This window comes from Amblyomma americanum, chromosome 3, assembly GCF_052857255.1.
Source record: "Amblyomma americanum isolate KBUSLIRL-KWMA chromosome 3, ASM5285725v1, whole genome shotgun sequence".
Lineage (NCBI taxonomy): Eukaryota > Metazoa > Arthropoda > Arachnida > Ixodida > Ixodidae > Amblyomma > Amblyomma americanum.
The window spans coordinates 163,656,257-163,683,782 of record NC_135499.1 but is presented as its reverse complement, the minus strand read 5'-3'; the positions used below and the strand labels follow the sequence as shown (position 1 = coordinate 163,683,782).

General features: G+C 41.1%; 1 protein-coding gene across 1 annotated transcript in view; it reads left to right on the top strand.

The window, feature by feature from the left end:
* The first annotated feature begins 617 nt into the window (after window positions 1–617).
* Window positions 618–27,526, top strand: part of LOC144125329 (mitogen-activated protein kinase kinase kinase 20-like) — a 37,042-nt gene continuing 10,133 nt past the window's right edge. Inside the window, exons 1-19 of the mRNA XM_077658608.1 lie at window positions 618–936; window positions 2,327–2,683; window positions 4,346–4,433; window positions 5,757–5,861; window positions 7,949–8,014; window positions 8,425–8,453; window positions 8,900–8,983; window positions 10,483–10,623; window positions 10,767–10,841; window positions 13,342–13,396; window positions 16,477–16,528; window positions 16,964–17,099; window positions 18,218–18,262; window positions 18,507–18,537; window positions 19,340–19,476; window positions 20,080–20,139; window positions 22,546–22,872; window positions 24,343–24,417; window positions 25,435–25,696. Of these exons, the coding sequence (XP_077514734.1) occupies window positions 2,339–2,683; window positions 4,346–4,433; window positions 5,757–5,861; window positions 7,949–8,014; window positions 8,425–8,453; window positions 8,900–8,983; window positions 10,483–10,623; window positions 10,767–10,841; window positions 13,342–13,396; window positions 16,477–16,528; window positions 16,964–17,099; window positions 18,218–18,262; window positions 18,507–18,537; window positions 19,340–19,476; window positions 20,080–20,139; window positions 22,546–22,872; window positions 24,343–24,417; window positions 25,435–25,696 (2,113 nt within the window). The 5' untranslated portion in view covers window positions 618–936; window positions 2,327–2,338. The remainder of the gene's footprint in view (window positions 937–2,326; window positions 2,684–4,345; window positions 4,434–5,756; window positions 5,862–7,948; window positions 8,015–8,424; window positions 8,454–8,899; window positions 8,984–10,482; window positions 10,624–10,766; window positions 10,842–13,341; window positions 13,397–16,476; window positions 16,529–16,963; window positions 17,100–18,217; window positions 18,263–18,506; window positions 18,538–19,339; window positions 19,477–20,079; window positions 20,140–22,545; window positions 22,873–24,342; window positions 24,418–25,434; window positions 25,697–27,526) is intronic.

Here is a 27,526-nt window from a genome sequence, read left to right as displayed (position 1 = left end):
CACTGGCCCCACGTAGGGATGACATTCTTCTATAACGAATTGGGAGCGCGAGAACTTGATAGAATTCACTAAAAGCGGGAGAAGATAAATTAGCATTGCGTACGTCGGTAACTCATCTCACAAGATTTCGTTATGGCATGGGTTTGTCGAGTATCTCGGGAAGTTACCGCATTCGTCCGGGTCTTCTCGGTCTGGCGAGCGTCGTAATCCGTCGTCTGCTTGCATGTCATCGTCAGCTAGCTTTGTACGCTGACGATTACTCGCAGCCGCAGCATAAAGCCTTGAAAATCACGTCTATGGTCGCGGCGTACCTGGGCTGACAGCAGCGTAGCATTGAACACAGCTGAATAAACAAGTGGTGGCGTTTCTTTCATTCGATCTTCTGCCAGTAAGTGTTAGTCAGAAAGCGCTATAAGCGACTTTACATTCAAAAGCGGGTATCAAAGCAAGAACATCGCGCGCATAGGAATTTCTAGGAGGTTTTTTCTGAGGCAGCCCAGCTTGAACTGTTGTTACGCCGTTTTCGAAGAAGTTCGCGGCCTAGGAAGGCCACACGTTCTAAATTTGGACGCCTCCTCTCATGGTTAGCTTGCTTGCTGTCTGGCCCGAACTGGAACAGCGAGGCACCCCGTGCGGCCAAATGAACAGATATAAGTCATGTGACCTTAAAAATCGTCTGCATTGAACTAGGCCTAAAATTCCTCTACAGCTCGCGAGGCTCACGATAACAATATAACACCTTGCGATATTGCTCGCGTAATTTGAATCGAAGGACTCTGGTTAGAACGATGTTGCTTCATTTTGTGCCAATATGCTTATAACATTTAGGTAAGAATGCCTTATTGCCGCTACGCGGTGAGCAAGCTTCAGAGAGAGTATATGCGACAACGTAGTAGCAACTGAAGCCGAGAAACTGCCGATCTAAATCGCCAAAACGTAAGTACGCGTTAGTACTGCATTCGTGCATGGCTACACCTGCATGCCAGTACCTATACTGTGATAATCTACTCGTGCTGGAAGCGTATAGAAACCGCTGGTCACTTGTCTTTCAGGTAGAGCGGTCGGGTTGCGACTGTCTGTGAAACGGGATGCAATATCTTCTACATTTCGCAGTACTCTGCTGTCGCACAAACCGCTCGCTTGCTTTGTTTAGGGCTTTACGTGTTTACTCGAAACGGATTCCTTCGAGTGTTCTGTAAGATATAAGAATAAAGCTTTTGCATACGTGCAAATTCGAGCGGTCTTTTCCCGAGCTTGACAGTTTTGTGTACTTGCGAACCCAAACAAGCAGAATTGCCCACGGTTTGCAAAAGAAAACAGTAAATAGCAGCTTTCAGATACTACGCAGAGAAGCCGTTTGATTATATAGACGTCAACTTCAAGCAGTGCCTGAAATTATTTGTTTTATCGATTGTGTGCTCTGAGTGTGTCGAATAGTCTAGCAGGCTTTTGTCGCATCGCCAATACATGATCACGCAGTGAAACTTTTGGCTACTATCTGTCACCTGAACAGTAAGGCGAAGGAACACAAGTGTAGTAGTGATCATAAGACGCTTTCGCTTTCCCGCATGATTTACACTACCAATTACTTGCTCTCATCTCGTACGTGACATCTGCCAGCAACTTTTGCGTTAAGTTCATGCAGTGCAAATGGCTGCCATCGCAGTCGGGTCCATTCTAGACATCTGAGACATTCTAGCTTAGTAGCATGCTGGTGAAATGCTGAAACCTGAATTTGCATTTGTATCTTGCACTTGGGCGCACTATAGCGTCCAACACGAGCTTTTGTTGAAATTCTGCTGAAGTTATCTACAATGTGGGTATTTAGTGCCTTCTCCTGTTATGTGAGACATGACATTTTGTTATTGGTGAGCTTTCTGTTGTTATTGCTAGAATATAATCTGACAGCCACAGTGCAGAGCGCTACGATTGACTTCACATTGCTTATGCATTTGGTGTATCTTTGAATTCATGTTTGCTGGGTAGCAATTACCTTGCTGTGTTAATACCACTCACATGTTCTCTGTGCAGTGCAGCTTATTCAGAAAGTAAGCATTCTCGCCGAGCTCAGAAGTTTCTCTGAGATGAACGGTCTTGCCTTATCATCATGCCAAGGTGCTTTGTTTGATACAACTGAATTGACAGTCGTAAAAATTTTAGTAATATATTTAGAAATACTGGTCAGCACATCCTTAAAGGTCCGCAAACATTAAGCAGAAAATTTCTGCACACCGTTGTCTAGTACTACAGTGGTGTAAATATGCGCAGCTGGTACTGCAATGGTGCAGGTATGCACAACTAGAGTACTGTCACATATTTTTGGCAGGTCTGATCCAGGATGGCTGCTGAGTCTGGAGGCAGTGCAGGCACCATGATGCCCTCCCAGACCGAGAGCAGTTTTGACTTGTCCACAAACCAGCAGACAATGCCGACAAGTGAAGAATTTGCTGAAGATGAGCGCTCGAACAACGACAGTGCTTCCTGGCAGGATGGGGACACTGAGCTGACAACTGAGTGTGCGAGTTCAGAGTTCTCGTGCCCGCCCTTCCTGGAAGTGGACTTCGCGGACCTACAGTTCTACGAGCGATGTGGAGGTGGTGCCTTTGGAAGCGTTTATCGTGCAAAGTGGAAATCTCAGAATCTCGTGGTGGCTGTCAAGAAGCTCCTTGTTCTAGAAAAAGAGGCAAGTTCCAAAATCAGCATTCTTCTGGCGGCAGCAAAATAATGAATGGATTTCTGTTATCACCGGTGCACCATGTTTTTACCTAATTCTAAATTTTTGTTTTCTGGGCCCTTACAGTTGCCATTTAACTCAAAAGCCAGTTATTACCAGGCCCAGCAGGACACAAATGGATGTGTACATGTCTGTTGTGACATCCGCATATAATTTTTTGTTTACTTTTCTTGAGCCCTAGAAGTTTGGTTTCGTTTGGTTTTATGGGGTTTAACGTCCCAAAGCGGCTCAGGCTATGAGGGACGCCATAGTGGAGGACTCTCGATGATTTCGACCACCTGAGGTTCTTTAACATACACTAGCATTGAACACTCCAACAATCCAAAACCCTGCATTATAGTGCCTCCTTCTCTCTTCCTTCTTTCAGTCCCTTCTTCGTCTATTCCCTCACAGTGTGGTTGAGATGTTTGCAAAGGGTGAGACAGTTGCTACGCCTTTCCTCTCCTTACAACCAGTTTTCAGTTTTTTTCACTAATCTATAAACGAATCCAGCGCATTTGAGTAAGAGCATTCAGTAATGTTTAAACTTTTCTAGTATTCATTATGTCGTTTAATGCCATATGCAAAGATTACCAGTTTTCTAAGGAACACTTTTCAGTCTTTGGAAAATAGCACCTAGCTTCAGTTGCTCACACTAGCAGAATAGGTTGACACATAATTGAATCCAGGAGAAATAGTGATTAAGAGACTAAAGTCAAAATGAAAATCAGTATTCAAAAGCAGATTGAGTGCGAATAAAGAAGCTGCATTAAAAGATGGAGTGCTGCCGCACCCACCTGCTTACCCGAAAGATGCAGGTTCGATCCCAGCCACGGCAGTTGCATTTTGATGGAGACAAAATGCGAGAGGCCCATGTACTGTGCGATGTCGGTGCATGTCAAAGAACCCCAAGGGGTCGAAATTTCCGGAGCCCTTCACTACGATGTCACTCATAGCCTGAGTCATTTTGGGACGTTAAACCATTACAAACCAAGCCAAACCAAAATTTTTACTTATTTGTTCTACATCACATCACATCACTTCAGTGGTCCAGACAAGCCAGCTCATGGCTGTATGCATGGTAGTTTGCTACTTAATTTCTGTCCTTAAATTTTTTGCAATGGCTAACAATATCAATTTTCGTACACCATTTAATTTTGTCTATACTACAAAAGCTCATTTATGAATACTTTATAAAAGCGAAAACGTTCAGGTGTGCAATGCCTTCAGGGTAGTCACTCAATCTATTTTATTTAAGGGCACACCCACTGGCATTCAGTGTTCACCAACTTATGCACTGCATAGCTGCCTTCTTTTGTATGTTAGCCTAAACAGCAGCTGAGGTTGAACTACGAAGGCATGCATAGAAGTAGTCAGTACTTTAAGGAGATGGAGGGTGCATGTACCAGAACGACTTACTGGCACTCGAATGCAGGTGTTTGTTGAATTGACTTTACTAGCACTGAATATACTTGTACACGCTTCATGGTTAGCTTTGCTGGTAAGAGTCAATGGTGTGCAGCATGCATACCTGTTTGATGCTTCACTACAAAGCCACAATTTAGGCTTTTACATTATCATGGTGTTCATTGTGTGCGAAGCTTACATGTGGTTGTTTCGGCTTGTCTCTAGGCCCAAGTATTGAGTGTTCTGAGCCACAAGAATATTATAACATTTTACGGAGCTGCCACCAAGGCACCAAATTTCTGTATTCTCACAGGTGAGCAAAGCCTTGTTATCAGGGGATAGTGGTGTGCCTTATATATACTTGTCAAACCTCTTTATTTTTTTTTTAAACGTCATGTAATTCTTGTGTTGTATGCTATGACCAATATGCGCCCTGCTTCTACAAAGGCATGAATATGCAGGGTGCTGTAGCTAACATAAACGAAAGGTTTAAAGAAACTAATGCAGGTTGTGGGAATGAATCAAAAACATTATTACTAGCTATCACCTGGAGAAAGCAGGATCATTTTTTAGCCTCAAATTGAATTAGTTACAACAGTAACATTTAAACAATGTGAGATTACAGAAAATTTTAACTTTGAAAGTTGTAAAGCACCAACAGAAATAAAAAATGGCTTACCTTTTGTTGCAGTAGCTTTATTTTGAAAATGTTTTTGTCCTTAGAAGAAAGTTGCGAATCCTCAAATGCATTCAGCGAGAGCAGGTTACAAGACACACCCAAGTTCACACAGCTGCAGTCACTGAGTGTGTATGAGTGGCTGAACTCTTGTTCTATTATGGTCTATCACATGTTTCATTCAGTGTATGGGAGAAACAGCCGTAATGAAGCAATGTTTTCATAAATTATGCTATTTGAAATTCTTTTGTGTACTTGAAGGAGTTTGAAATTTAATTCTGTCTAAATAATTAACAAATAAACAAGCCACTCATTCTTAATGATAGGCATCAAAGCACATTTGGAAGACAGACGGGCAGGCTGGTGTAGAACTTTAAACCAACTGTTCAAGCAGCGAGCCTTTGCTGACAGAAAAGAGCAAACAAACTTGCCAGTGGCAATGCTGACAGGCACACTCAGTGGTCATAAGGATTTAATGCCTGACACTGTTGGGTGCACTTTATTTAAACATCACTCAGAACTTCCCAGGTAATGGAATCGAAGCACATTGTTGGAAACAGTTGTGAACATCACAGAGTCGTACGTACTTGATTGCAATCCTTCTCGAAGGAACTAGTAGCGTTGTCGCAAATGCACACCAACGTAGATCACCCCTTGTAGCCGAAAAAGAAGTTATTAGACCATGTGCTGGACAGTGATGAGGAAGGCACATTGGTGAAAAAGCAAAAAGAACATAATTTCATTGCTATACAAAGCAAAATACACACTGTCTGTGCTTGGTGACCACTATTGACACTGCTTCAGTTTAATTCTTGCAACCAGTGGCAGAATTTCCTAAATGCTGCCTCACTTGAACTGGGGCACCCATTTTGCACGTATTTGGCTCTCGTCTGAATGTCTGAATTAAGTAGATGTGTACTCTGTGCATTACACGATCTATAGAACTCTTTGTTTTGGCAGAATATGCGGAGCATGGTTCCTTGTATGCATTTCTGGCTATGCAAGAAAATGACTCCATGCTGAGCTTTGGCCAGATTCTTCTCTGGGGCATCCAGATTGCCTCCGGTGAGTGGACGGCTCTTGTAGTGGTATGATGTGAGGTGTGCCTAAGGCAAAACAGCAAAATGTTGCAAAGCTTAGCGTTTGTTTGTTAGTTTGTTTGCCTGCAATGCCCAAGGTGCATTTAGGGAGATAAATACAATAATAACATGCAGAAATTGGCCACAAACGAAACCGTGCAAAAAAAAGTTTGGCTATAAATAGGATACAGGAAAATATGCACACTAGATGTATAGGTATGCCAGTAGTGAAAAATATATACAGCAGTACAGAATGTGAGCAAACAAAGCAACTGTGGACGTAACTTATGTAGGATGGCTTAGCCCAGAATGACACTTCAGCGTGACAGTGAACAGTGTCTTGTGGTAATTTATTCCAAGCAGTAGTGGTGATAAGAAAGAATGAACACTGGAACACTTTAATATGGCACATTATTTCTTGAAGTTTTTATGTATGCTCACACCTTTCAGAGATGAAATGAAGGGTTAATAAGTGAAGTGAATTCTGATTTTGGAGTGGTGAACATGAAAAAACATTTTTAACTTAATGCAAAGATTTTATGTGACTTAGTAGTTCCCCCCCTGATGAAGCCTTAATAGACATGATACTCTCTTAATAATTACATTTGCTGCTTATGAACCAAGCAGCCTAGGTATTTGTGCTCCTGTATTCTCGTAAGGTGTACGCTGTCTGTGAAGTATTTAGTCACAGGCAGGGAGTGCCTGCACATAGAAGATACAGAGTGGCACTACGCGGTATTTGAAGGGCATTCACACGTTCATTGTACCCCTCCTTGGGAAAAGGAGAAAGCGTGTCATGTGACTGGAGGGTCACGCTTTCAAGAGGCAGTGCAGTGACATAGGCTTCGGCAGTGGGGAGGAGCCCATTTGCTCGACTTACTCAAATTATATCCCTTCCCTACCATCCTTTGCCTGGTTGAGTGCAGAGTTTTCCTCGTGTGTGTGACAAGTTGTGAGGATGTGCCTTGTGGTACATGTGGCGGCGTGGCGTCTGCTTTTTTTGCCAGCAGTTTACTATGCGGTAACACTGATATATCTCTTGGCTACATGTTCCACTCTATGCACCAGCTGTAAATATGATTCACATCATGCTGAAGGCAAGCAGCATCAGACGCACAGCCTACATACTTTTGTAGGCGGCAGTCATCTGCATAAAGCTGTTCCATGGGGGACTCATTTTGGACAATATCATTGATATACGCCAACAACAGGAGTGACCCCAGTACGTATCACCAGGCACACAGATGTCAGAGGGAAGCTATCAGATTAGCAGCCGTTATGACACATTGCATGTGCCCTTGCAGGTAGTCATGGATCCATCCAACTACATATTTTGTGTATTGTGAGGAAAAATGCCGTATTTTCCGGTATATAGGTCACTCCTATGTAAGTCTCACTGGTGTATAACATGCATCTGTTGATTCGGTGAACGTTATAAAAACACATTGAGAACATACAAGTCACATTGTTGTATAATACGCACTGATGAAAAATTCTGAGAAAGAAAAAAAAAAAGGAGATTCTCCCCAGAAAAATATGGTAGCTTACAGAGCAAATTTGCATGCTAGACTGAATCAGAAGCTTTTTTAAGATCTAACGATATGCAGTCCACCTATTCATGGCAGTCAAATGCAGAAGAAAAAAAACTTGTGACCAGGTTCTAAGAGTTACTGCACAAGAACAGTCATTCCTAAAATCTTGGTGGAATTTTTTGAGGTCTTTTATGTTTGAGATGCTTTGTTACCATGCTATACTTATGTGCACCATCATTTTGCAATTGACACTTATCAGCGAAATCAGTCTTTAGTTTTCTGTACTTTTCACCAGGACGATTCTTGTGTACCGAAACAACATTAACATTTTTTCCAGTAATTTGGCAGACAATCAGTTTTCAGTGATTTGTCTCTCTATTAAAGAGATAGCTACTTTGTCAGTACAAGAGTATAAAATACAAGTTTCATTTCCATCTGGTTAATGTTGTTCGGTGCTCTTTCCCTGGCTGTTAACACACACCATGTTTCCGTTCCTTTGTACTGTATTATATTTGCAACAGCTGTTTGCTGGTCTTTGCAGGCATGCATTACTTGCATGAGGAGGCACCTATCAAAGTCATTCATAGAGACCTGAAATCTAAGAATGGTAAGGCTTCCTTCTAATTTGGGTTATAATGATTCAGTAGGCATAGCAGCAAACGTAGATGAGATGGATCGTTCAGGATGTTGCTAGTCCAGTTGGCCCCAGCTAGTATGCATTTGACCTACTAGCACAGAAGCATGCGTGCTAAGCAGAGATGTCTGCTAATCTGAAAGCATATTAAATATATTACGTCTAAGGAATAGTTTGTAAATTTAGAGACTTTTATAAAAGTTCATTTTTATGTCTGATGTGATAAGTGTTTTGTGACAATCGTCTGAATGTAGCGAGCAAGAGTAAGTGTGTCTGTGCACGTTTCATTTTGTTTTAGCCGATACAGTTTTTAAAAACTTTCATTCATTTGATACCTACCATTTGCAACTAACGGGATGATGTTTGCGCTTTTTCTTTTTCAGTCGTGATATGTTCAGACTACACATGCAAGGTAATGGTTTTCATTGTTTTCTTTTGCATGAAAATTGCATTAGCAACGTTATACATATAGTGGAAGGGGCTAGACAGGGTAAATCTTATAGCTTTTAATTTTTTTCTTTTAGGCAACAATTTACTCTGAAGTGTTAATATAATTCATTTATTACAACGTTAAGAGAGGACACTTTTTTGTGTTGAAATACATGAAGAACTTCCATAGTAAAAGAAAACAAAGCAATTGTGCATGCAAAATATATTTTATAGAATGATTCAATGTATTGGACAATATAATGGACATGGATAGTGAATTTTTTCTTTTTTTCTTGTGCATGCATTTTTGTTTTTGTGTATTGTTGTGTATTACAAGATGTTTTTGTTGATCATTGCATGTAATACAGTCTGATCTGAACTTATTATTTAGTCACTGCAGATGCTAATTTTACTTTTCCTTTTAATCAGATATGTGATTTCGGAGCCTCTCGATTCCTGGGTGCTACGACCAGAATGTCACTGGCAGGCACTCTGCCTTGGATGGCTCCAGAGGTGATCCTGTTAGGTTTTAATGTACTTTTTTTTTCTTCTGTTTAATCATTGCAACATCAGCTTTGAATAAAAAGGAACAGTAAGGACCAAGGATGCATTTATCAAGCAACGTGTAACAGAAATGAAACTTTGACTATGAACTGGCATCATGATTTTGTATTGCTGGCTAGCATAAATTGTTGTTCCTTTTACTGGTTCCCAAATGAACCAAACCACAGCTATTCAGCTCACTACAGAAGCCAGCATGCGTCATAACTCATAGTTCTTACTAGAGGCCCAGAATGTGTTAGTATACCTGGAGTGTCGTGACAAAGAATTTCCGCTGCTTATACTTTTTCTGAAACATTAATGTTGATTCTCTTTTTCTTATACCTCAAAGATGCTACAAGTAAAAATCCTGTCAAGTGCTCAGAGTAGATTTTCATTTCATGTCCAGAACAAAGCATAGGGTTGCTTGTTTGGGGTAAAGGATTTTCCATAGCTTGTAGACATTCTATAAGCAACTGTTGTTTTGGTTGGCCATGTAGCCCTCAATGATGTTGAGCAGGTGCATCAAATATGCGTTTGACACTAATGCAAGCTTTATTGTTTCTGATAAGTTTATTGCGTCTCAAGGACTATATATTTCAATCTAGCTGGACAACTGCTGCAAACATGTTGGAGGAGCTTTATTGTGACTTGTTAAATTATTTTGAATAGCAGTAGAGGCACACTGAGGGCAACTCTATGCAATTTTTGTTCTTAGTGAAAACAGATTCTATGGCCCTTTCTGGGTATATTGATGTTTGTCTGGCAGGAAAAGATGCATTTATTGCAAGGAAAATTGCGTTTAAATATTTCCCACCTCTTGATTCAAACTCGTGATGTCTACACCGAAAAAGGCTCTGTGATTACCATTTTTAAATAAAAAGTGGTGCAGCATAGCCTCTGGTATCCGTGTGAAGAAAACTATGTCAGCTCACCACAGCTTAACTGCAAAAGCGAGTGATTGGCGACACATATATTTAATTTCTTTACCTTTTCTAGCTTATAAAAGGTCCACTTAACTGAAAGTAGTGTCTTTGTTGTTAGAATGTGCTAATCTACTGATACAGGCCACCTTTAATTTGCCCTCATTGTCCCTTGGAAACATCTTTAGTACTTAGTTATACACAAACTATGAGAAATGTGTGCTTGTACCTGCCCCTGTTGCGGTTATTACCAACTTTACTGCATCCGGTTCAAAACATGGGAGCGCATTGTGAACTAGAAGTCTTGACCTCATTAAGTGGTGCACTGCATAATTTTTGCGTTGGCGAGTAGATCTGCTGAAAGAAATTTATGATGCACTCATGCATTGTGCGCAGTAAATATTTTTACATGCACACAAAAACTGTCCTGTCTAGTAGCTGTTGCATTTCTCATGTTCTTTCTGTGCAGGCAACTTTAATTGTCATGCTATCATCCTATGATGGACAACTAGTTTCAACAAAACTCAGTGCTTGCGCCAATTTTTTCAGGTGATTCAATGTTTGCCATCATCAGAAACATGTGATGTCTGGTCCTTTGGTGTTGTTCTTTGGGAGCTGCTCACTCACGAAGTTCCCTTCAAAGGCATAGAAGGATTCCAGGTGGCCTGGGCAGTTGTTGAGAAGGAGGAGGTGCGTCTTTTCTCTTTCTTGCTACAAATTGCTTTCTCATATTTTCATGCTGCGTTACTTCGGATGAGCAGTCATGTCTTAAGATTATGTGCTCATCTTGTTCCCTCCATCTGTCTTCCCATGTTTCTGCTGCCTCTGTTCAGCGGCTCACCATTCCGAGCACGTGCCCTGCCGCCTTTGCGAATTTGATGACCGCCTGTTGGAAGACAGATCCCAAGGTACACTAAAATTCTTCTCCTGTCCTCTGATGCACCTCGAAATAAGCCTGGTTGCCATTGCGTTGGGTTTATTTTTTTTTTTTTTTTGTAGTACTCGTGCATTTGTCTGCATCCCATTATGCATGCACACTAAAAATCAGTACATCTTGTTCTTAGACGGTAATCGGTACGTGGCACATGCGCTGTTTTGTGGGGCATAATATCAGATATTTTCTTCTGTTTTTGTTTAAATTTATCATATTTACATCTCATCAGAAGTATGCCCTAATTATTATGTTTACGTGCTTCATAATGTTTCTCATTCGCCACTCTTGAGAAATATACACAGTTGGAGGAGAGAGGCCCCAGACTAGTTAAGTGGGTGTGGCTAAATGCTTTGCTATAGTCAGTAATATTGGCTTGAACCAGTCTCAGCAAATTTAGGGGTTTGAAATTAAACAAGCTACATTGGCTGTGCTGAGGTCTAACATTATGGGACATTTCTGTCATGAGTCCATGCAGTGTTATGTCTTGTGGTGCGACTCAATGCAACATGGAGAGCATCGTTTTTGTTTTTTTTTCATGAATAATGAAGTCAAATGTTTGTCATAGGTAACATCTTTCATTGAACTTAGTGGTGCTAAAGGTTGGGCAGGGGTATTGAATACATGTAGGGGAGAGGGAGAAAAACTTATCACATATTTGTGAGTCACTGCTTTCTTTTCATTATTCACAAGTATCAACAAATAAATATTACATAATTATTTGCTATTGTCCTGTCATCGCGCTCACTCAGTGTGAAAAGGCCAGTTAAAGTGGAGCGCAAAATTTTATGAAATTATAAAGAAAATTTTCACATTTTGTCCTGACACTCAGGAAAAAAATAAGAGTGCACAGGGCAAAGGGAGAAGCCGTTCTAAAATTAATTAATTTTCTACTTAATTTTCTTTACCGCTCTGTGTTGGGTGCCTTTAGGGATAACAAAATGCTTAGTGGCACCGGCACACCTTTGTACTCTCCAGAGCTTTTTTCATGCCTTCTTTGTGCCATTTGTTAATCATTCATTTCTTTCTGTATGTTTGTACTATCCTAGAGAGAAGAAAAAGCAAAGCTTTGAAGCAGACAATAAAACAATTATTGTTACTTTAGGCCCTGCGGAGCGCAATGATGTTGTTTTACCCCACGTGTTGCCAGGTGCTAAAACAATTCTCTTGTAAGAACACAAACACACAAACATTCTTAAACTTTGCGTAAGATAAGAATAATAACCAATTGTAATAAATACTTTTGTTCGTCCAGGACTCTTGGTCGATCAATCTGCAGAGTACCATAAAAACGTAGCGACCTGGAATTCACAACTTTTATACTGCGCTCTCGTTCTCATTTTGTAGTTTTCTTTCTTCTTTGAGCATAATAATTTCATCAGCCTTAAGAGGAGTTTCAGCAGATATGTGGCCGCTTGTGTCAGCTTAATGTTCAATTAATATGATTAAGTAACAAAATGTCACATTTTGCCCCACTCTTCCCTAACCTGAAACGTAAATGTAACTTGTAAGCATGAATTGCTCCTAATCTTTAAAACTTTAGGTATCGGGAGGGTTACTGGGACCAGAAATAAACAGCATTAAAGCCATAAAAGTAAAGCCTCATGCAGGAACCTCTCTGTTAAGAAGGTGTTGTCAGGTCTTCCTGTAGCAGGACAAGTGGATACTGCCGGTGCTATTCAGTATCATTGCTTCCAAGGCATCATCTTGGCGTTTTCACTTGTCTCGCAGTGTTTAAACACTGTGGAATTAGTCGAAATGTCAAGCAAATGCGTTGAAAATGAATAATGTTGTGTGGCATTGGTGTGGTGCCTGGGCTGTCCTGGTAAGGAAGGACATGGCATTACCTCAGGCAATGAGAGCTTTGTGCAGGTGCCTGAAACTATCATGGGTGCCGTGCTTCGTTTATTTTTATCAGTTGTAAATGGTGCCGCTCCATGTCTATCTATGGCCTCTGCAATTATGCCAAGCCTTGAGCGTTTGCTTGCCTAATATTTTTTTGGGAATCTTGTAAAGTGGTGGAGCAGGTTTGAGACAAGAATGTAATTGGATTTAAGTTTTACTGAGCATAGTTGTGCCTTTGCAAAGCTTCTGCAATTTTTTTACAGATATGACCACTTTGAAAATGCAAAGGCAAAGTGAATTAGTAAATTTGTTTACTTCAAGATTGACGGTGTTTTAGTAATACTAGCAGCTTGATCATTTCCTGCATTTGTGTGTTTGTGAACTTAGTTTTCTGAAATACAGGATCTATCACTGTTTTTTTTTTCACTTAGTTTTCTTTTCCTATAGCTTGCCACAGCACCAGTACTCAGTTAGTGTGATTGTTTGATTTAATGTCATAATCAGGGACAGATTTTTGGGGTGCCCTCGCCAATCTGCCTTCAAGTTCTAAATTTTGGCTTGACGTACAGTAAAGGCAAGTTTTGTGGTAGCGAAATAAAAAATTATCATTGCTTTGTTTTATCTGCTTGCAGGAGCGGCCTTCATTTTCAACTATTTTGCACCACTTGAATGCGATGAGCGAAGATGGTGAGTGTGAGTTTATTATTAAGGTGCCATTGTGAGCATGCCGGGCATGTTTAATAAACAAGCGGCACCCTTGTGTCAGTCAGTGTGCTGTTGAGAGCATCATGATTCATGAATGTCGGGGTCAGTCTAGATGTTCCAGCCCTTGCAGCTCACTAGTTGTGATGGATTCAGTTTTAATCTTTTGTTATAGCTTGCCTGAAATATGCTACTGGTTGCATGACTGCTATCACAATGAACTGAAAGACGCGGGTTCGAAACCGGCCATGGCAGTCCAATTTCGATGGAGGCGAAATGCTAGAGACCCATGTATTGTGCGATGTCAGTTCATGTTAAAGAACCACAGGTGGTCGAAATTTCTTGAGCCTTTCACTACGGCGTCCCTCATAGCCTGAGTCGCTTTGGGATGTTAAACCCCCATAAACAAAACAAAATCTTTTGCTGTCCTGTCATTTTGTGAGCATGGCATTTTGTGAAAATTTTGTGAAAATTTTTGAATAAGGCATTCATCCTGCGAATAGAATTTCTAACCTTGTGCTTGCTGAAGGTAGGGCTGACAAGTATTATGTTTGTCTATTTGCCATTTGTCTTTGTTTCGTCTTGTAAGATGTAAGACTGGTCATGTTGAGATTTCATCTCATTGTGATAGGAGTCATGTAACTGGTAGCATATTCCAGGCAAGCGCTAAAAAAGGTTTAAAATAACAGCTGTTAATGGTGTAGGGTGTGAAGAAAGGTGAAACATTCAAGCAGGAAGGCCTGGAGACCTTGACTGTTTGGTTTTGGTATTGTTGAGTTACTTTTTTGAATGTTAGTTTTTGAGTTTGCTGTAATCAGCTGTCTTGTTTAACAGCTCAGCAGTGTTGCACTTTGTTCATAATAACACCTTTTCCTGAGTATTGAGAGGGTAGTTCATGCTTTATCTGTATAGATGTGGTAAGTCTTTTAGGTTGGTAGAGGCAGGGAAAATTATGACATTGCTGCAAAATTAAAGTGAAAGGTAAAAAGTATGTCCTCCTAGCATCTTAGCATAATAGTCTTGCTATTGCTTACTTTTTGGCTAATTGCTTTTATTTTGTTTCTTTGTACTGGCTCGTGCACATTTGGGGAGGCACCACATTTTTCTCTGGGCACACATAATACCGTAGTTACACGATTGTAAGTCGATCTATTTTTTAAAATTTGAAAATCCGAAGTAGGGGGGTCGACTTACGATCGAAACAAAAACATCGCACTATAAGTAAAGGCGAGACAAATGAGATATCAGGCATGCTACAGCGTGGTTGCATTTTTGCTGCGCGGCTCCGTCGCATCGCTCTTGGTGCTGGCCTTGAGCAGCTGCTATGTCAACGCGCAGAACTGGCATCCCCTCCCCGCGCACGTGGGTGGCGGCCGATGGCGGCTATCGATAAGCAGCAAACTTGCACCCCACGCTCCCCACACGTGGCTACTGACTGCGGTTGCTGACTGTGGTTGCTGATAAGTGGCGGCGGCCTGATAACGCAACTGCGTTTTAAGGGAAGCTCAAGCGTCCAACAAGTTTTCTTTGTACTTTCAAATGCGCACTTGGCGCTCAAGGGAGCGTTGATAGTTGATGGAAGGGCCGCTGTTCCAATCAAGGCAGCACTCCCACTCGGAACGGCAGCAGTGCCGGGGAGTGTCGGTAGCCAACGGAAGAGCCGACACCATTCACGCGTAGTTTCTATTTGGCTCTGACGCATTTGACTACTGCCGGGCGCATTTCACAAGCTTTTAAGTAGTGCTTCGTCAGTCATCATTTGTGCTCCAGGTCCAGCAAGCGACCAGCGCTCGTTCACGGCTACATTCAAGATGGCTGCCATTTTTTACGGCAAAGAAACGAACAGCCGGGCGCCGGGCCACAAGTTCGACATTCGCAACGGGTGTGGCAGCTGCAGCGAGGAAAATTTTCAGCTGTTCCACGCGATGTCGTGATGTGGCTGTTTTCGAAGTGCGGGACTTCGCTGGATGATGATGTTAGAACAACATGCTGAGGGACCGCAGCAGCGATCACGACGGCAGCGCTAGTGAGGACGATGGCGCAAGTGTGGACGAGTAGTCCAGTGACTAATACATTTTCGTTTTGGAATGTGCCCACAGCTGATAGCGGCTGGCAATAAACGGCGGCCACTGGATAATGCTATCGCGTTCAACTATTCAAAGGCAAGCTTAAACAACCTCGGAAGTTTTTTTCATTTTTCGGAAATGTGATATGGGGGGTCGACTTGCATTCGAGTCGACTTACAATCGCGTAAATACGCTACTCATATGTGCTCTCACATGGCATTTCTTATCTAATTTCTATTTAATATTTTCCTCAGGAACCTTTGGCTGTCATTTCCTGCACAGTTAGAGAGCCAATATCTATGAATTAAATTTTTACAGTGGTATGCATTATTTATAAAAATGGTCTGGGTTTCGTGCAATTCTTTGTTTCACATGAAAATTCGCAGAGGTAGCGAGTATTTGTTGTAAAAATATTCAGTTCAGTTCTATCACTTTTTTATTCCTATTCAATTTGGCCTTTAGCTGCTCAACAGACAGCGCGCATTACAGGCACGCACTTTTATGTGGGGTATCATGCTACTCCATATTATTTCACACTAGCTACACTCATAGTGTTCGATTCAGTAACAATGATTTACTATTTCTCTTTGATTCAGTTTTGAAAAAGTACTATTTACGCACTCCTAGCTTCACAAATTAGGCAACCTCAAGACCGGATGGAACTGGCACCGGTTACATCCTGTGTTATGATAGTGTAATTTTTTAAACCTGTCTCGTTCAGATTTTCATGCACTCAGTTTTACCTTCACAGTTTCACCTGCCTGCAATTCTGGGCGTTTATAATTAAAGAGGATGTGTACAAACCTTCAAATAAAATTCTACAAAAACAAATTAGTGTAGGCTGCTCACAATGCAGGCACAACTAATTTAATTCTTCCTTTTCTTGTAGCTGTGCAACAAACAAAAATTATGTTTTCATTTTTTCAAAAATAATTCTTTTATGTATTTGTGCAGCACGCTTTTGTAGCTTCCTCCCTTTCTCTCTCTGGCACTTTTCAGATTCTCTTTGCAACCTTGCATCTGCATATTTAAGTCAGCGCAGTGTTTGGAAGTAAGTTCTTTCCATCTTGCTAAAGCACTCTATCGTAATCAACTGCAAGTGATCACATTTAATGTAAATTCTTGCAACTTTTTGACCGATTTTTATTTTTTTGAGGCAAACCTCTGCAAAGGATACATATAAAAAATGCAAACCAGTGAACTTGGAATTTTTTGCTTAGTGACATACATGTATGTATACATTGAATCAAATAGAAATAGAAACAGATGTTCTTACCCAGAGTAATCTTTTTGCTTTTACCCTTTTCTTAGAATATTACATCTGTAATTTTAGTTTCCTTGTAGATTCGGCCCATGTGTTTTTCTTTTTTCACGAAGTATAACTGCTGACGCATTTATCTGTACCATGATGCTGGCCATTTTTGCAACACTGGTATAAGATGCATGTAATTTAGCACACATTTTGAAAACACTTATATGCATGCAGGCAAGAAATCGAATCTACTCTGGAGTTGATGAAGCGTGCCGAGCGTGACCTCAGTCAAAAGCAGAAGCAGCTGGAAGAATGGGAAAGCCGTTTACAGCAAAAGGAGCAACTGCTTGAACGACGCAGGGGTTGCATGGTGGTGTACCAATCCGTTATCTGCTTTTCTTGGAGGCATTACAGGGTTTAAGCCCTGTAAGAAGAGTTTAACGTTTGCTCATCAACTGTGTAATGGTTCAGCCCTCTTTCAGAAAGTTGTTAAAATGGTTTCACATTTTTTACCAAAGTCTTCTTTAAATAAACCATTCTAAGAAACCAGGTGATCATTTAAATGTTAGTCAACTGCTGGCAATTCATATTGTTATGCTTAATATTTAACTAGATGACTATAATTAGGTAAACTTGCTATTACCAAGAATTTTTATTTCTATATTGTGCTCTTTTTTTGGCAGAAAGAAAGAACAAGGTGGAGCAAAAAAAATGCATTTCAAATGACGCATTACTGTGCGCTGCTGTCTCTATCATTAACGATCTGATTACATTGGCTACTGTATAGATTTGTGTACACCTCAGAGCAACTTTCTGTTTGAAACATGAGAATTTAATGTGATATCTAGAAAAAAAGTTAATTAATAATGATAATTAACTGAAAAGTCTCAAGGAAAAGTAGTGATGGCTACTACACTTGGCATTCACCTAGTGCCATTTTTGTCTAAAATTTGTACTTCTTGATGTACATTTCTTTTTAAGTGATATTTCTGACTTCTGTCAGCTTAAACAGTACATCAAAAATAAGCAAACAAAGCATACTACTTACAGCTTTTCGCAGATTTAACTTTAAATTCCAAACTATAACTAACAAGTAGCAAAATAGCGCAAGTTTCTACTGTAGCGAGTGGTGCACTGGGAGGGCTTTTATAAAAAGTCAGTAAAACATAGACATTATGGTGAGCATGTCACACTCCCTTGAGTTGTTAGACATGAACAAGAGTTTTATGTTTGTATACCTTCAGCTTGGTTTCTTTATGCTTCTTATTAGGTACTGCAAATTAACTCTGCGTATATTCCTATATCGTACTATTCCAGTGATAGATTCTCAAATTATTAATGCACTGAGGGCAACGCGAAGTTTTATGGGAGGTGCGGTAGTGACTATCTTTCCTCTGCTGTAAATGGCATATATAGTTCATTCTGTTTACATTTTTTTTGCCACCTAGCAGTTTTTCTAATGTGAGCTGAATAAACTGTATTTTGCAGGAGCTGTATGTTCATGATGTGAACACATGGACAGTGGATCACGTGGTGAGTTTATAGTTCTATTTAAGTTACGCTTATGACTATGCAGATTGCTCCAGTGCATAGAGTCAGATCTAAAAGTGCTTTTATAATTTTAAACATAGCTAAACTTATGCTTGCTTGACATTATGAGGAGAATTGTTTGAATTCAAGGTGTCTTGTTCTATTTTGCTGTTGTGTACTTCAAATTTGTATTGTGTCCCAGCCTATTCAGATTGTTTTATTCTCATTCACTTTTTTCTCATTTCAGTTCCTTTGGGTGCAGCAGCTGGGCTGTGATGGTGAGGCTTTGCGAAATGATTTTTGAACACAACTGAAGAGAAGTTTGGTTGTCTGTATGGTAATATATATACAGGGCAGTTTGCTAGCCTTCTAGTTCACTTGTGGCGGCTGGCATATGTACACGTGAACAGTCATTGCAAACGTTAATGAAGAGCCATCTTCATATTTTTTGTGGCATTTTTTTATACAGGTACTGCCTGGTTGCACTTGCAATTGCAGTTTTAGTGCTTGAACACTAAACTCACAAAGCTCAGATGGCCAAGGAGTGCGGTCAATTGTTTTTGTGTGCATTTTGTGGTGGCTATGCTTTTTTTTTGTTAAGCATACCGTGTAGATAGTGGTGTGGTAGGCAATAAATCATAGACCTGTAACCATAAGCTCAGTGTGTGCTAGAGGGTGGCAGTGTAGCTTGCTAATTTTTGTTAACCATACTCATTTACACATCATTATCAGAGTCTTCATTTTATGATGAGTCTTCTGTACGCGGCATTGAAACAACTATCTGGGTCTCATCAGCGTGCTTGTCAACAGCTTTCAGTAGAGATAACCCGTGCAGAAACACTGTTGAATGAATTTTGAATTTGAGTGTACTGGAAGTTGTTTACATCTGCAATTCATTAGAATGAGTCAGCAGCCGTCACAAGGTGTACCTGCATGCATAAAGCCTACTATGAGCCTCTGTTTCGTAACAGCATCTCATTGTTTTTTGTTGGTCCCTGTGTTTCATGCTGTCTTCCCTGAAGCTCATCATGCATAACTTCATTACTGTGTTTACATGCTGTCTGGTTTGCTCTTGTGTAGAGGCCACAAAGGACTTGGAACAGTATGCTGAACTGTTTCGAAGCGAGCACATTGCAGGCAAGAGGCTGCTGCTTCTCACGGTGGAGCACCTGAAAGACATGGGCATTGCTCCATTGGGGCATAGGTTGGCACTGATGGTATGGGCCAAGGAAGCTTTTTATCTTTTCGTGCATGCTGTCCGGTGATGTGCATCTGTTTTTCTCCTCTCACTACTTACAACAGCAGCTTCGCAAACTCGAGAAGTGTCCTCCGAATGATCCTTTTTCCAGATTTTGTTTTTGTGAAAATGTAAAACCGAAAAGGAAGACATTTTCAATAAATAGTTTGAGCTCCGCGGGAAACATTTTGCATTTTTATTTTTGAAGGAAAATTTTGTGCTTCAAATATCATGTGACTGAGTTTCATCACTGACCCGTTCTGAAACCATGGTCAATGTGACACACATGACAGAAACAGAAGTAAGACTCGGTGCTCCTTTGCATGTTCCCATGCCGTACTGGCCATTTCATTTGTGAAGCAGGTGTTAGCAAGGTTAGTGTCAGCAAATGGAATCTCCTGTACTGGTAACATTAATCACGACAGTGTTTACTTGGATGTAAATTATAAGGCTGAAGAGGTGCCATTGGTACGTTCATCCTTCTAGTTATGTAAGCTGCTGCAAAGGCCATGCAAGGCCTGCTGTGGTGGATCTTTGTCCAAATAAGTTACGCCGTTGTCGTTTGCATCAATCACCTTTCCAGGATGAAATTGAAAAGCTCGCCATGGAGAACAGGCGCAAGTTTGAGATTTCGCAGCGTGAGGTAAGTTTGGTTTTGCGCAAAATGAGTCTAGTGGCTCCTAGTGTTTTGTGGGCTTTCATTGTTATATCATATACTTTGTATTCAACCATGCAGCAGTTTTTTTATTGTCAAGTACCAGCAGTGAACATTTTGCCCAAGATAGAGTAAGGCAAGGCAGCATCATTAAAGCACGCTCATCCCTTTGTGGTGTCATTGTTTCCTGAGACCAGCTGTAGCATTTTGGTGTGCAGTGTGAAAATTGGCATGCTTTTAGCTGCACTAATGGCATTGAAATGGTAGTAGGTAGGCCTTCTGTGCTGCATTCGTTAAATTAGATGTTTGCATTAAGACAGAGCTTCTGTTTTTTAATATTCTTCACAATCATTTTAGCAGGCATACTTTAGTTGATAGAAGGAGGAGTGTTTCCGAGTTGACTCATTTGTGCTTGTCCATGCCCAAATTCAGTTGTGATGAACACAATGTTGCAGCTAGTGCAGAGAAAATGTAATCTAATAAAGGCACTTTTATAGCGACCCTCTTTACTGTGAAGTTATCTAATTCTGATATTTGAAGATTTTACAAAAAGGACCATTAACTGAAATCTTCCTGTGCCTTAGAAGCATTCGGGATACAACAGGTATTGTTTTGTTCTTAAAGAGCTAGCCACTATCCTCAAAACATGCCCAGAGTGACTCATCTAGCTCCCATAGCAGAACTGTGTTTTTGCCTTTTGTCTTCTTTTTCAAAATTTTAAGTTGAAGACCAAGCAATGACTCCAGTTTTTAAATACAAGAAAACTGTTTTACTTGTATAGTAACTACTCAGTAAAGGCTTCGGGCTTGTTAGTGTGAAGTCATATGCAGTCCTTATTGCCTATAGAGTAGACTTCTTTTTAGGCAAACATAACAAGATCTTATGAACCTATCAAACATCTCAGAGGTGCAGCCGATTGGAGGTGCCTGAAATACGACATTATATCCAAGAGCAAAAAGTCACTTTTAGTAAACTGTTAATGAGAGAAGCAGGGATGAGTAGAGTTCACTAGGAAACATTTATAAGGGAATCTGAAAAATATTTTTTACCATCTCATACAGCACTGTTAGTCAAGCAATTAGATTTCTCGGGTTCCATCTTTTTCTTGGACGACTGCCCCATTTTGTCTTAAAAGGGCATTTTCCAAAGATGCTAACAAATGTAAAGTTTCTGGAAAATCTGTTGTAGTGTTTAAATAGGAGGGCAAACTTAATTGCATTTCATATGAGAGGACACTATCATTCACTACTGTAGAATCTCAGTGATACGAATCTCGCAGGATATTGCAAAAATATCCATATCATTCAAATTTTGTATCATCCAAAAACGAGCAAGATTTGCATGAAGTAGGAGAAACACATTTAAACAAGTCTGTTTATGGTTGACGGGATTTATTTACGGCTGCACAGCAACCACTCGGCGCCCGCTGTGTGTACTGCATGACTAGCTATCACGGTGTTGGCGATGCGTGCACCACATGTCAGCTGTTGGAGATCGCAGTATATACTGCATGACTGGCAAGGGCGGCTCTTAGTGCTCGTGGTTGCAGTCACAACTCCCGCGTTCATATCAACTCTAGTGATGTGGGAGAGTGTAACATCTGAATTTCTGCATATTGTACACAAAGCACTTAAGCCAGGGAATTTTACCAATTCATTTCGTCCATGATCATGTCATCCAGATTCTGCTGTATTTGCCTTGCCAGGCAGAAAACACACTGCTTGAACAAGCTCGTTGACTTATACTGCTTTGCTTTTCTTATTGCTTTTTATTCACTTATAAAACTTAACACAGTCACAAAGCAGCCGTCCTCTTGGAATTATGTAATGCTAGTTGGTCACAGTTTGTTTCAACCAATGTGGAAGTGTAAATGTGTCATGCTAAGCGGAGTTCTTTTCGCATTTTTTCTATGCGAAACTAAATAAGGGTCCCTGAACTCTTTAGCTTTGAAGTGAATCAGCTTAGCAGAATTGACCTAAATGGAGTCCACACTTTCAGAATTGAGGCTTTGCATACTGGTTTTTGGTACATCTTTCCTTTCTGCCTTTTTTTCTTTGCGTATGTGCATGTATGAATGCGTGCATGTGCAATCATGGTCAGAATAATATGAGGTATGCTGCCTCAATCTAACTTTTTCCTTGTTTTGTGAAAGGGTATAGGAAGGTTTGCTATGTTTAAGCATAAGTGCATTAGTGGCGCTTACTTGCACAGCTATTAAATACTACTCAGTTATTGTCAGGTAACACACGAGAGGACTTTGATTGACAAAGCACACTCCATATTATTCTGGCCGCTACGGAACACCTCTTTACTATGTTAGTTTCCACTCTACATTTTGCTGCTTATGCAAACATGTCAGCTTGCTGGCTCATTTGGTGGCCTTGTCTCTCCCAGTCCCTGAGCCATGACCGCAGCTCCTCCACCTTTGGGTCGTCCGCCCTGGGATCTGTGAGCCTTGCATCAATGACATCCTTTGGGTCCCTGGGCTCCAGGGCACCATCAAAGTCAGCTCCCGCCTCAGAACAAGCGCTGCTGCGACTGACGCTGCTCTTTGGCACACACGTTCGGCTGGGCGCAAGCCCCCGCGAGCATAAGTGGAAAGCCTTCGTGGAGCTGGACACGGGCGAGACACACTTGGCCAGTGATGGTGCTGCCCGCTTCATTAGCAACGTCACCTTCGAGTGTGCCCAGTCTGGGCTCTTCCTCACGCGCATCGCTCAGGTGGGTTAGAGGGTTCATTTGCAAGAGGCTATGCATATCTTAACTGGACGGGCATAAGCGGAAGATGCCATGTGGTGTTTCTGTGCACTATCTGTAAAATATTTGTAGTCTCCTTTATGAATGTCTGGAGCGTGTCTCTGGATGTTATATTGTAGCTTGTGTGCTACTTGTAGAAAGAGAGAGAGAGAGAAAAGCACTTTACTAAAGAGCGGCACATTAAGCACATTAAGCGCTCAAAATATCCTGGGCATGGAGCACCAGAACACACTGGTAGTCTTGTTGGTTCGATGCCAGCCAGGAACTCCATGTAGGAGGGGGTGAAAGGGGAAGAAGGTAGTTCGGAGGTCTTCTGGGCACTGAAAGAGACAGTGCTGCAGATTGGCATAGGGCATTGGCATAGTTGGGGCACTATTCAGAAGTTTCTAAAGGTTCAGGAAATTGTCTCTTTGCTCCCTTTGGCTTTGGAGAAGTTTTACTGCATGGAACAAAGAGTGCTTACGCTGCTTGCTTAGTTACATACTTTTTATAAGTGCATGTGCTTTTCGCCTTATGCAGTCTTATAGTATAGTTCAACCTGGAGCCTTCTACTATGTCATTGCTCAAAACACTTTAATGGTGATATTAAAATTCATGTTTAATGGAGCTTTACAGTGGGACTTGCACATAAAGAATGTTCTATTTCTTCATGAATCTCTGCAAACAAGCTTTTTTTGTGATTCAATCTCCATTTATGGTCAGTGACTTTGGTTCTGATTTCTTTCATGCTACAAGGCTGGTGAATTTGTAAAACTGTTTTTTTGGTTCTTTAGCTTAAGCCTTTTTGTACTGAATGTCAATTCCTGTTTGTTTTTGTCAATTTGCTGAACTACAATTGCATGATGTGCAGGCCATGCAATGTCAAGTAACCATTTCTTTGGTAGTTAGGTAACAGATTTGTGCTCACCCCTCGAGCTACACGTTGCTCTTACAACACCCACCATTGGCTTCAAACAGCTTTGAATAATTCAGTTCATGTTACAATCCATAGGTGAGGGAATGGTTTTTTAGCTTTTAAATTTATAACTGTTAGTGTGTTGTTTTTAAAACCTTTGGAGATGTGTGACATTCTGCATGACACATGGTTGTGGAGCTCAGATGGGACTGCTGAGGTCGTTGTCCTTTTACTGACAAGCTTTCTTGCTACTTTGCAGCACATTGTTTTGGAAAGTCAGTGAGTCTTTTGCAGATTTCAGACACCAGGATGTAATGCCAAATGACATAGGTTCTCCAACAACTTGCGCATAAACCAAGCATTGGATGTTCTGTGCTGCAGCCACATTTGAGGTTTTGCGTGCTGCCTAATTTGTCACTATCCTTCGGAAAGTACTATACATAGAACTGCATATCCTGTTAAATATACTACAAATGGTGCAACTAGCTACGCTCTGCTTGCTTTTATAGTAAAGCTTGCTGTACACTTTGCCTTTGCAGCCACCTTTTGTGATGGACAGATGGTGCATTGGTATCGCTCCGGAAACAGTTGTCACATGCATAGTCAATTATGAGGTGAGCCTTTTAGTCCTGTTCTTTCAGTAGTGCAATCTCTACGTTCTCCCTGTGACCCTTGACACTTTTTCTCAAGGTTGTTTCTTGGAACTATTGCCATTTTCTGAATTGCTACTTTCTTAGGTCATGATAATTTGCTGCCATGAGTTTGAGTGAATAAATTTGTAATGAGCCATATCTTGCTCCATTAGACTACAGAGATGTCCTTCCTTGGATATGCTTTGCACGTCACAAGTCCGGCAAGCGCATATGCTCTTGTGACCCTGTGGTGCGCAACCATGCTTTCTTTACTACTGAACTGGAGCACAGTAAATAGATATAAATAGTTGAAGAACACTGTTGGCTTTCTTATTTAGTTTATGGCCTGGACAGGATTCAAACTTTCTGCGATACAGTATGATATATCTTCTGCAGGTTATGATTTCTGCACCAGATTCACTCAGGCTCACACATGATTAAACACTTCCTGGGCTCACTCAAACTTGGGCATGCTTGGGATCTCTCACAATTGGAGTCACGCATGTACACGCTGACTTTCAGGGGCTTGACTCACTTAGAGCCAGGATTGGAACAATGTGCCCTAATGATGACTTATGGTTTCTTGGACTGGAGTCACTCAGTCTTGCACAGGTCCAGTATCAAGTGGGTTCAGTGTGCATCACATGGACTGAAACACAGGTTCAACTCACTTTGGCCTGAAGCTGATCGCAGAGACTGTGGTACACACAAATGTAATCGAAGGACTTATTTACCATGCTCCACAAGAACTTGCTCTGCCAGCACAAGTGCTCATTGTATGCGGTAGTACTTACAAAATCAGCACTGAATAAGCCTGGTGTGAGAAAAAAATGCGGTATTGTGCTGTTTTCACTCCACATACATGACCCCGTTTAAAGGTTGAGCTCAGGTGAGTTTGATTGAGTGGACTGCTGAATGAGCCCATCAACTCTCCTGGGGTCTGCATATTGTTTACTTTATGGTGACATTGTTCATGCAGTATGTCTCTCTTCTCTGCAGCGCTGCGTCTTGGAGCCCAGAGCGACACAGCTAAGCCACCGGGTGCACCCAGAAGGAAGCGCACCTAAGCAAGTTGAGGTTGTTCTGCGGCTGGCCGCTCAACCTTACAGAGATGACATCCCACTGTCTCGACGAGAGGCCCACTCGGCTCCGAGCCGGGCCCGCCGCCTCTCAGAGGACCTGCTGCCTGAGTCCTGGCGTCAGCGGGGCAGCCTCTTTGGTAGCTTCTCTCCAACTCGCCGGCCCACGCACCGTCGATCACGTGAGTACTCTGTTGCTGATGCAGGCACCTGCAGGAAACTTTGCACGCACAGGTCATGGAGCAAAAATGTACGCAGGTGTGTAAACTCTGTGCTTAGGGGAATGTGAGTAGATGTTGTAGTAATGTCCCATAAAAACACATGTACTGATAGAGGTGCACATAGAGAAATCATCTGGAGGCATAGAATGCAAGCTACTCATGTTGGTGTCCAGAAGCTTCCTCGTGTATACCTAGAGGTGTCAGTTAGTGTAAAGAGATGTCTTAGTGTAAAAACTACCACCATAAAAAGTGACAGATGACAATCCTAAAATATGTGACAGAATGGCACTGTAGAAAAAGTAGTCTTGCCCCTTGTGTGCAATCCTGCTTGACAGCTTCAGCAAATCTTGCTTCACACTGTGGAAAAAGAATGCACTGCAGTGAAACCTGCTCTCTGACATGGACGGATAACATCACAAATACCTAAGAACCACTCGCGTTCTAATAATGTCTGGTGACGAGAGAGACAACTATCCTCACACACTAGTTGTGCTTTTGTAGTGGTGGTTTTTTACTGTGGTGTACTGTTTGATGCTTTTAAGTGCATGCAGCCACTTTCACCCACCCCTGTAAGCATCTTAGATGAGCGAAGTGCTTAGTATGGCAAACTGAGTTTTACGAATGGGATCCTGTAGTTGTATGGTTGCGACACTGGGCAATAAAAAATGAACTTAAAAAAGAAAATTCCCAGTGATAATAATGAATCGGATGCTAACATTTTTGTATGTCTGCCAAGTGAAGTTGAGAGAACAAGTTAGTGGTTGGAAAATTTTCTAACCGAATTTTGAAGTTCCAGGAACAACGTATGCATCAGTAAGTTGGAATTAGGTGAACGGCACTCCCCAGATCCTTCTTTTTATCATTTTATGGGAGGTTTTGAGGCATTTATGATGATATCAACTGCTGAACCATTAGTGTACACTTGGCATTATCTAGACTGTAGGCTGAACTTACTGATAACAGATCAAACCAATCAAAGTGCCGAAGTAAGGCCCGTTGCAGCATAAAGTTCTGAAGTTTTTATGGTGGCAGATCACTCCATTAGCATACCATATGAAAAGTGGCTTTTGAACAAAAACTAATGGTATTGAACCTCATTTACCTCATTGCATCATGAATGATTATTTGTTGTTTATTACCACTGCTTTCTTTTGAGACTGTAAAGCACTGTGTCTGCCTTGATGTCACATGGGCCCAGGTGAGCGTGAATGATGGTCATGGCTCACATCTTCGTTGACATGCCACATATTGGCTGGCTACATTTTAGAATAATACGTCATCTCTGAAATTTAAAAATTCTTTACTGGCATTCAGGGAATTTTACAGTAACATTATTTATGATGAGCTACCATTTACTGCAATGCGCAGCATTTTTTTTATATTGATTACTGAAAAATAATATACATGGTTTATTATGAAGCACAATGAACTTTAGTGCTCTATCTAAGCCCTGAATGTTTACTGTAATGTGCTCATATTCTATGATAGAGATTACTGCATTTTTAGTTCAGAAATTTATCATAACAAAACGAATGCATCATGTAGTGTGTGTGTGTGTATATTTATATATATTATTATGCATCCTCATATGCGTTCCCATTAGGAGCTTGTTTTCATGTGACGCTGTTTGGTTGTCTAGTTACGTGCTCCCCCAAAAACTGGGAGATTTGCTGTTTTCTGTGTATCCTTGAACCATGACTGACCACCTAAAAGATTATACTAATAATAAAATTAGTATGTAGAAGCCTTTGTAAGTCTTCTGTTGAAACAGCTTCAGCACCATCCATGTTT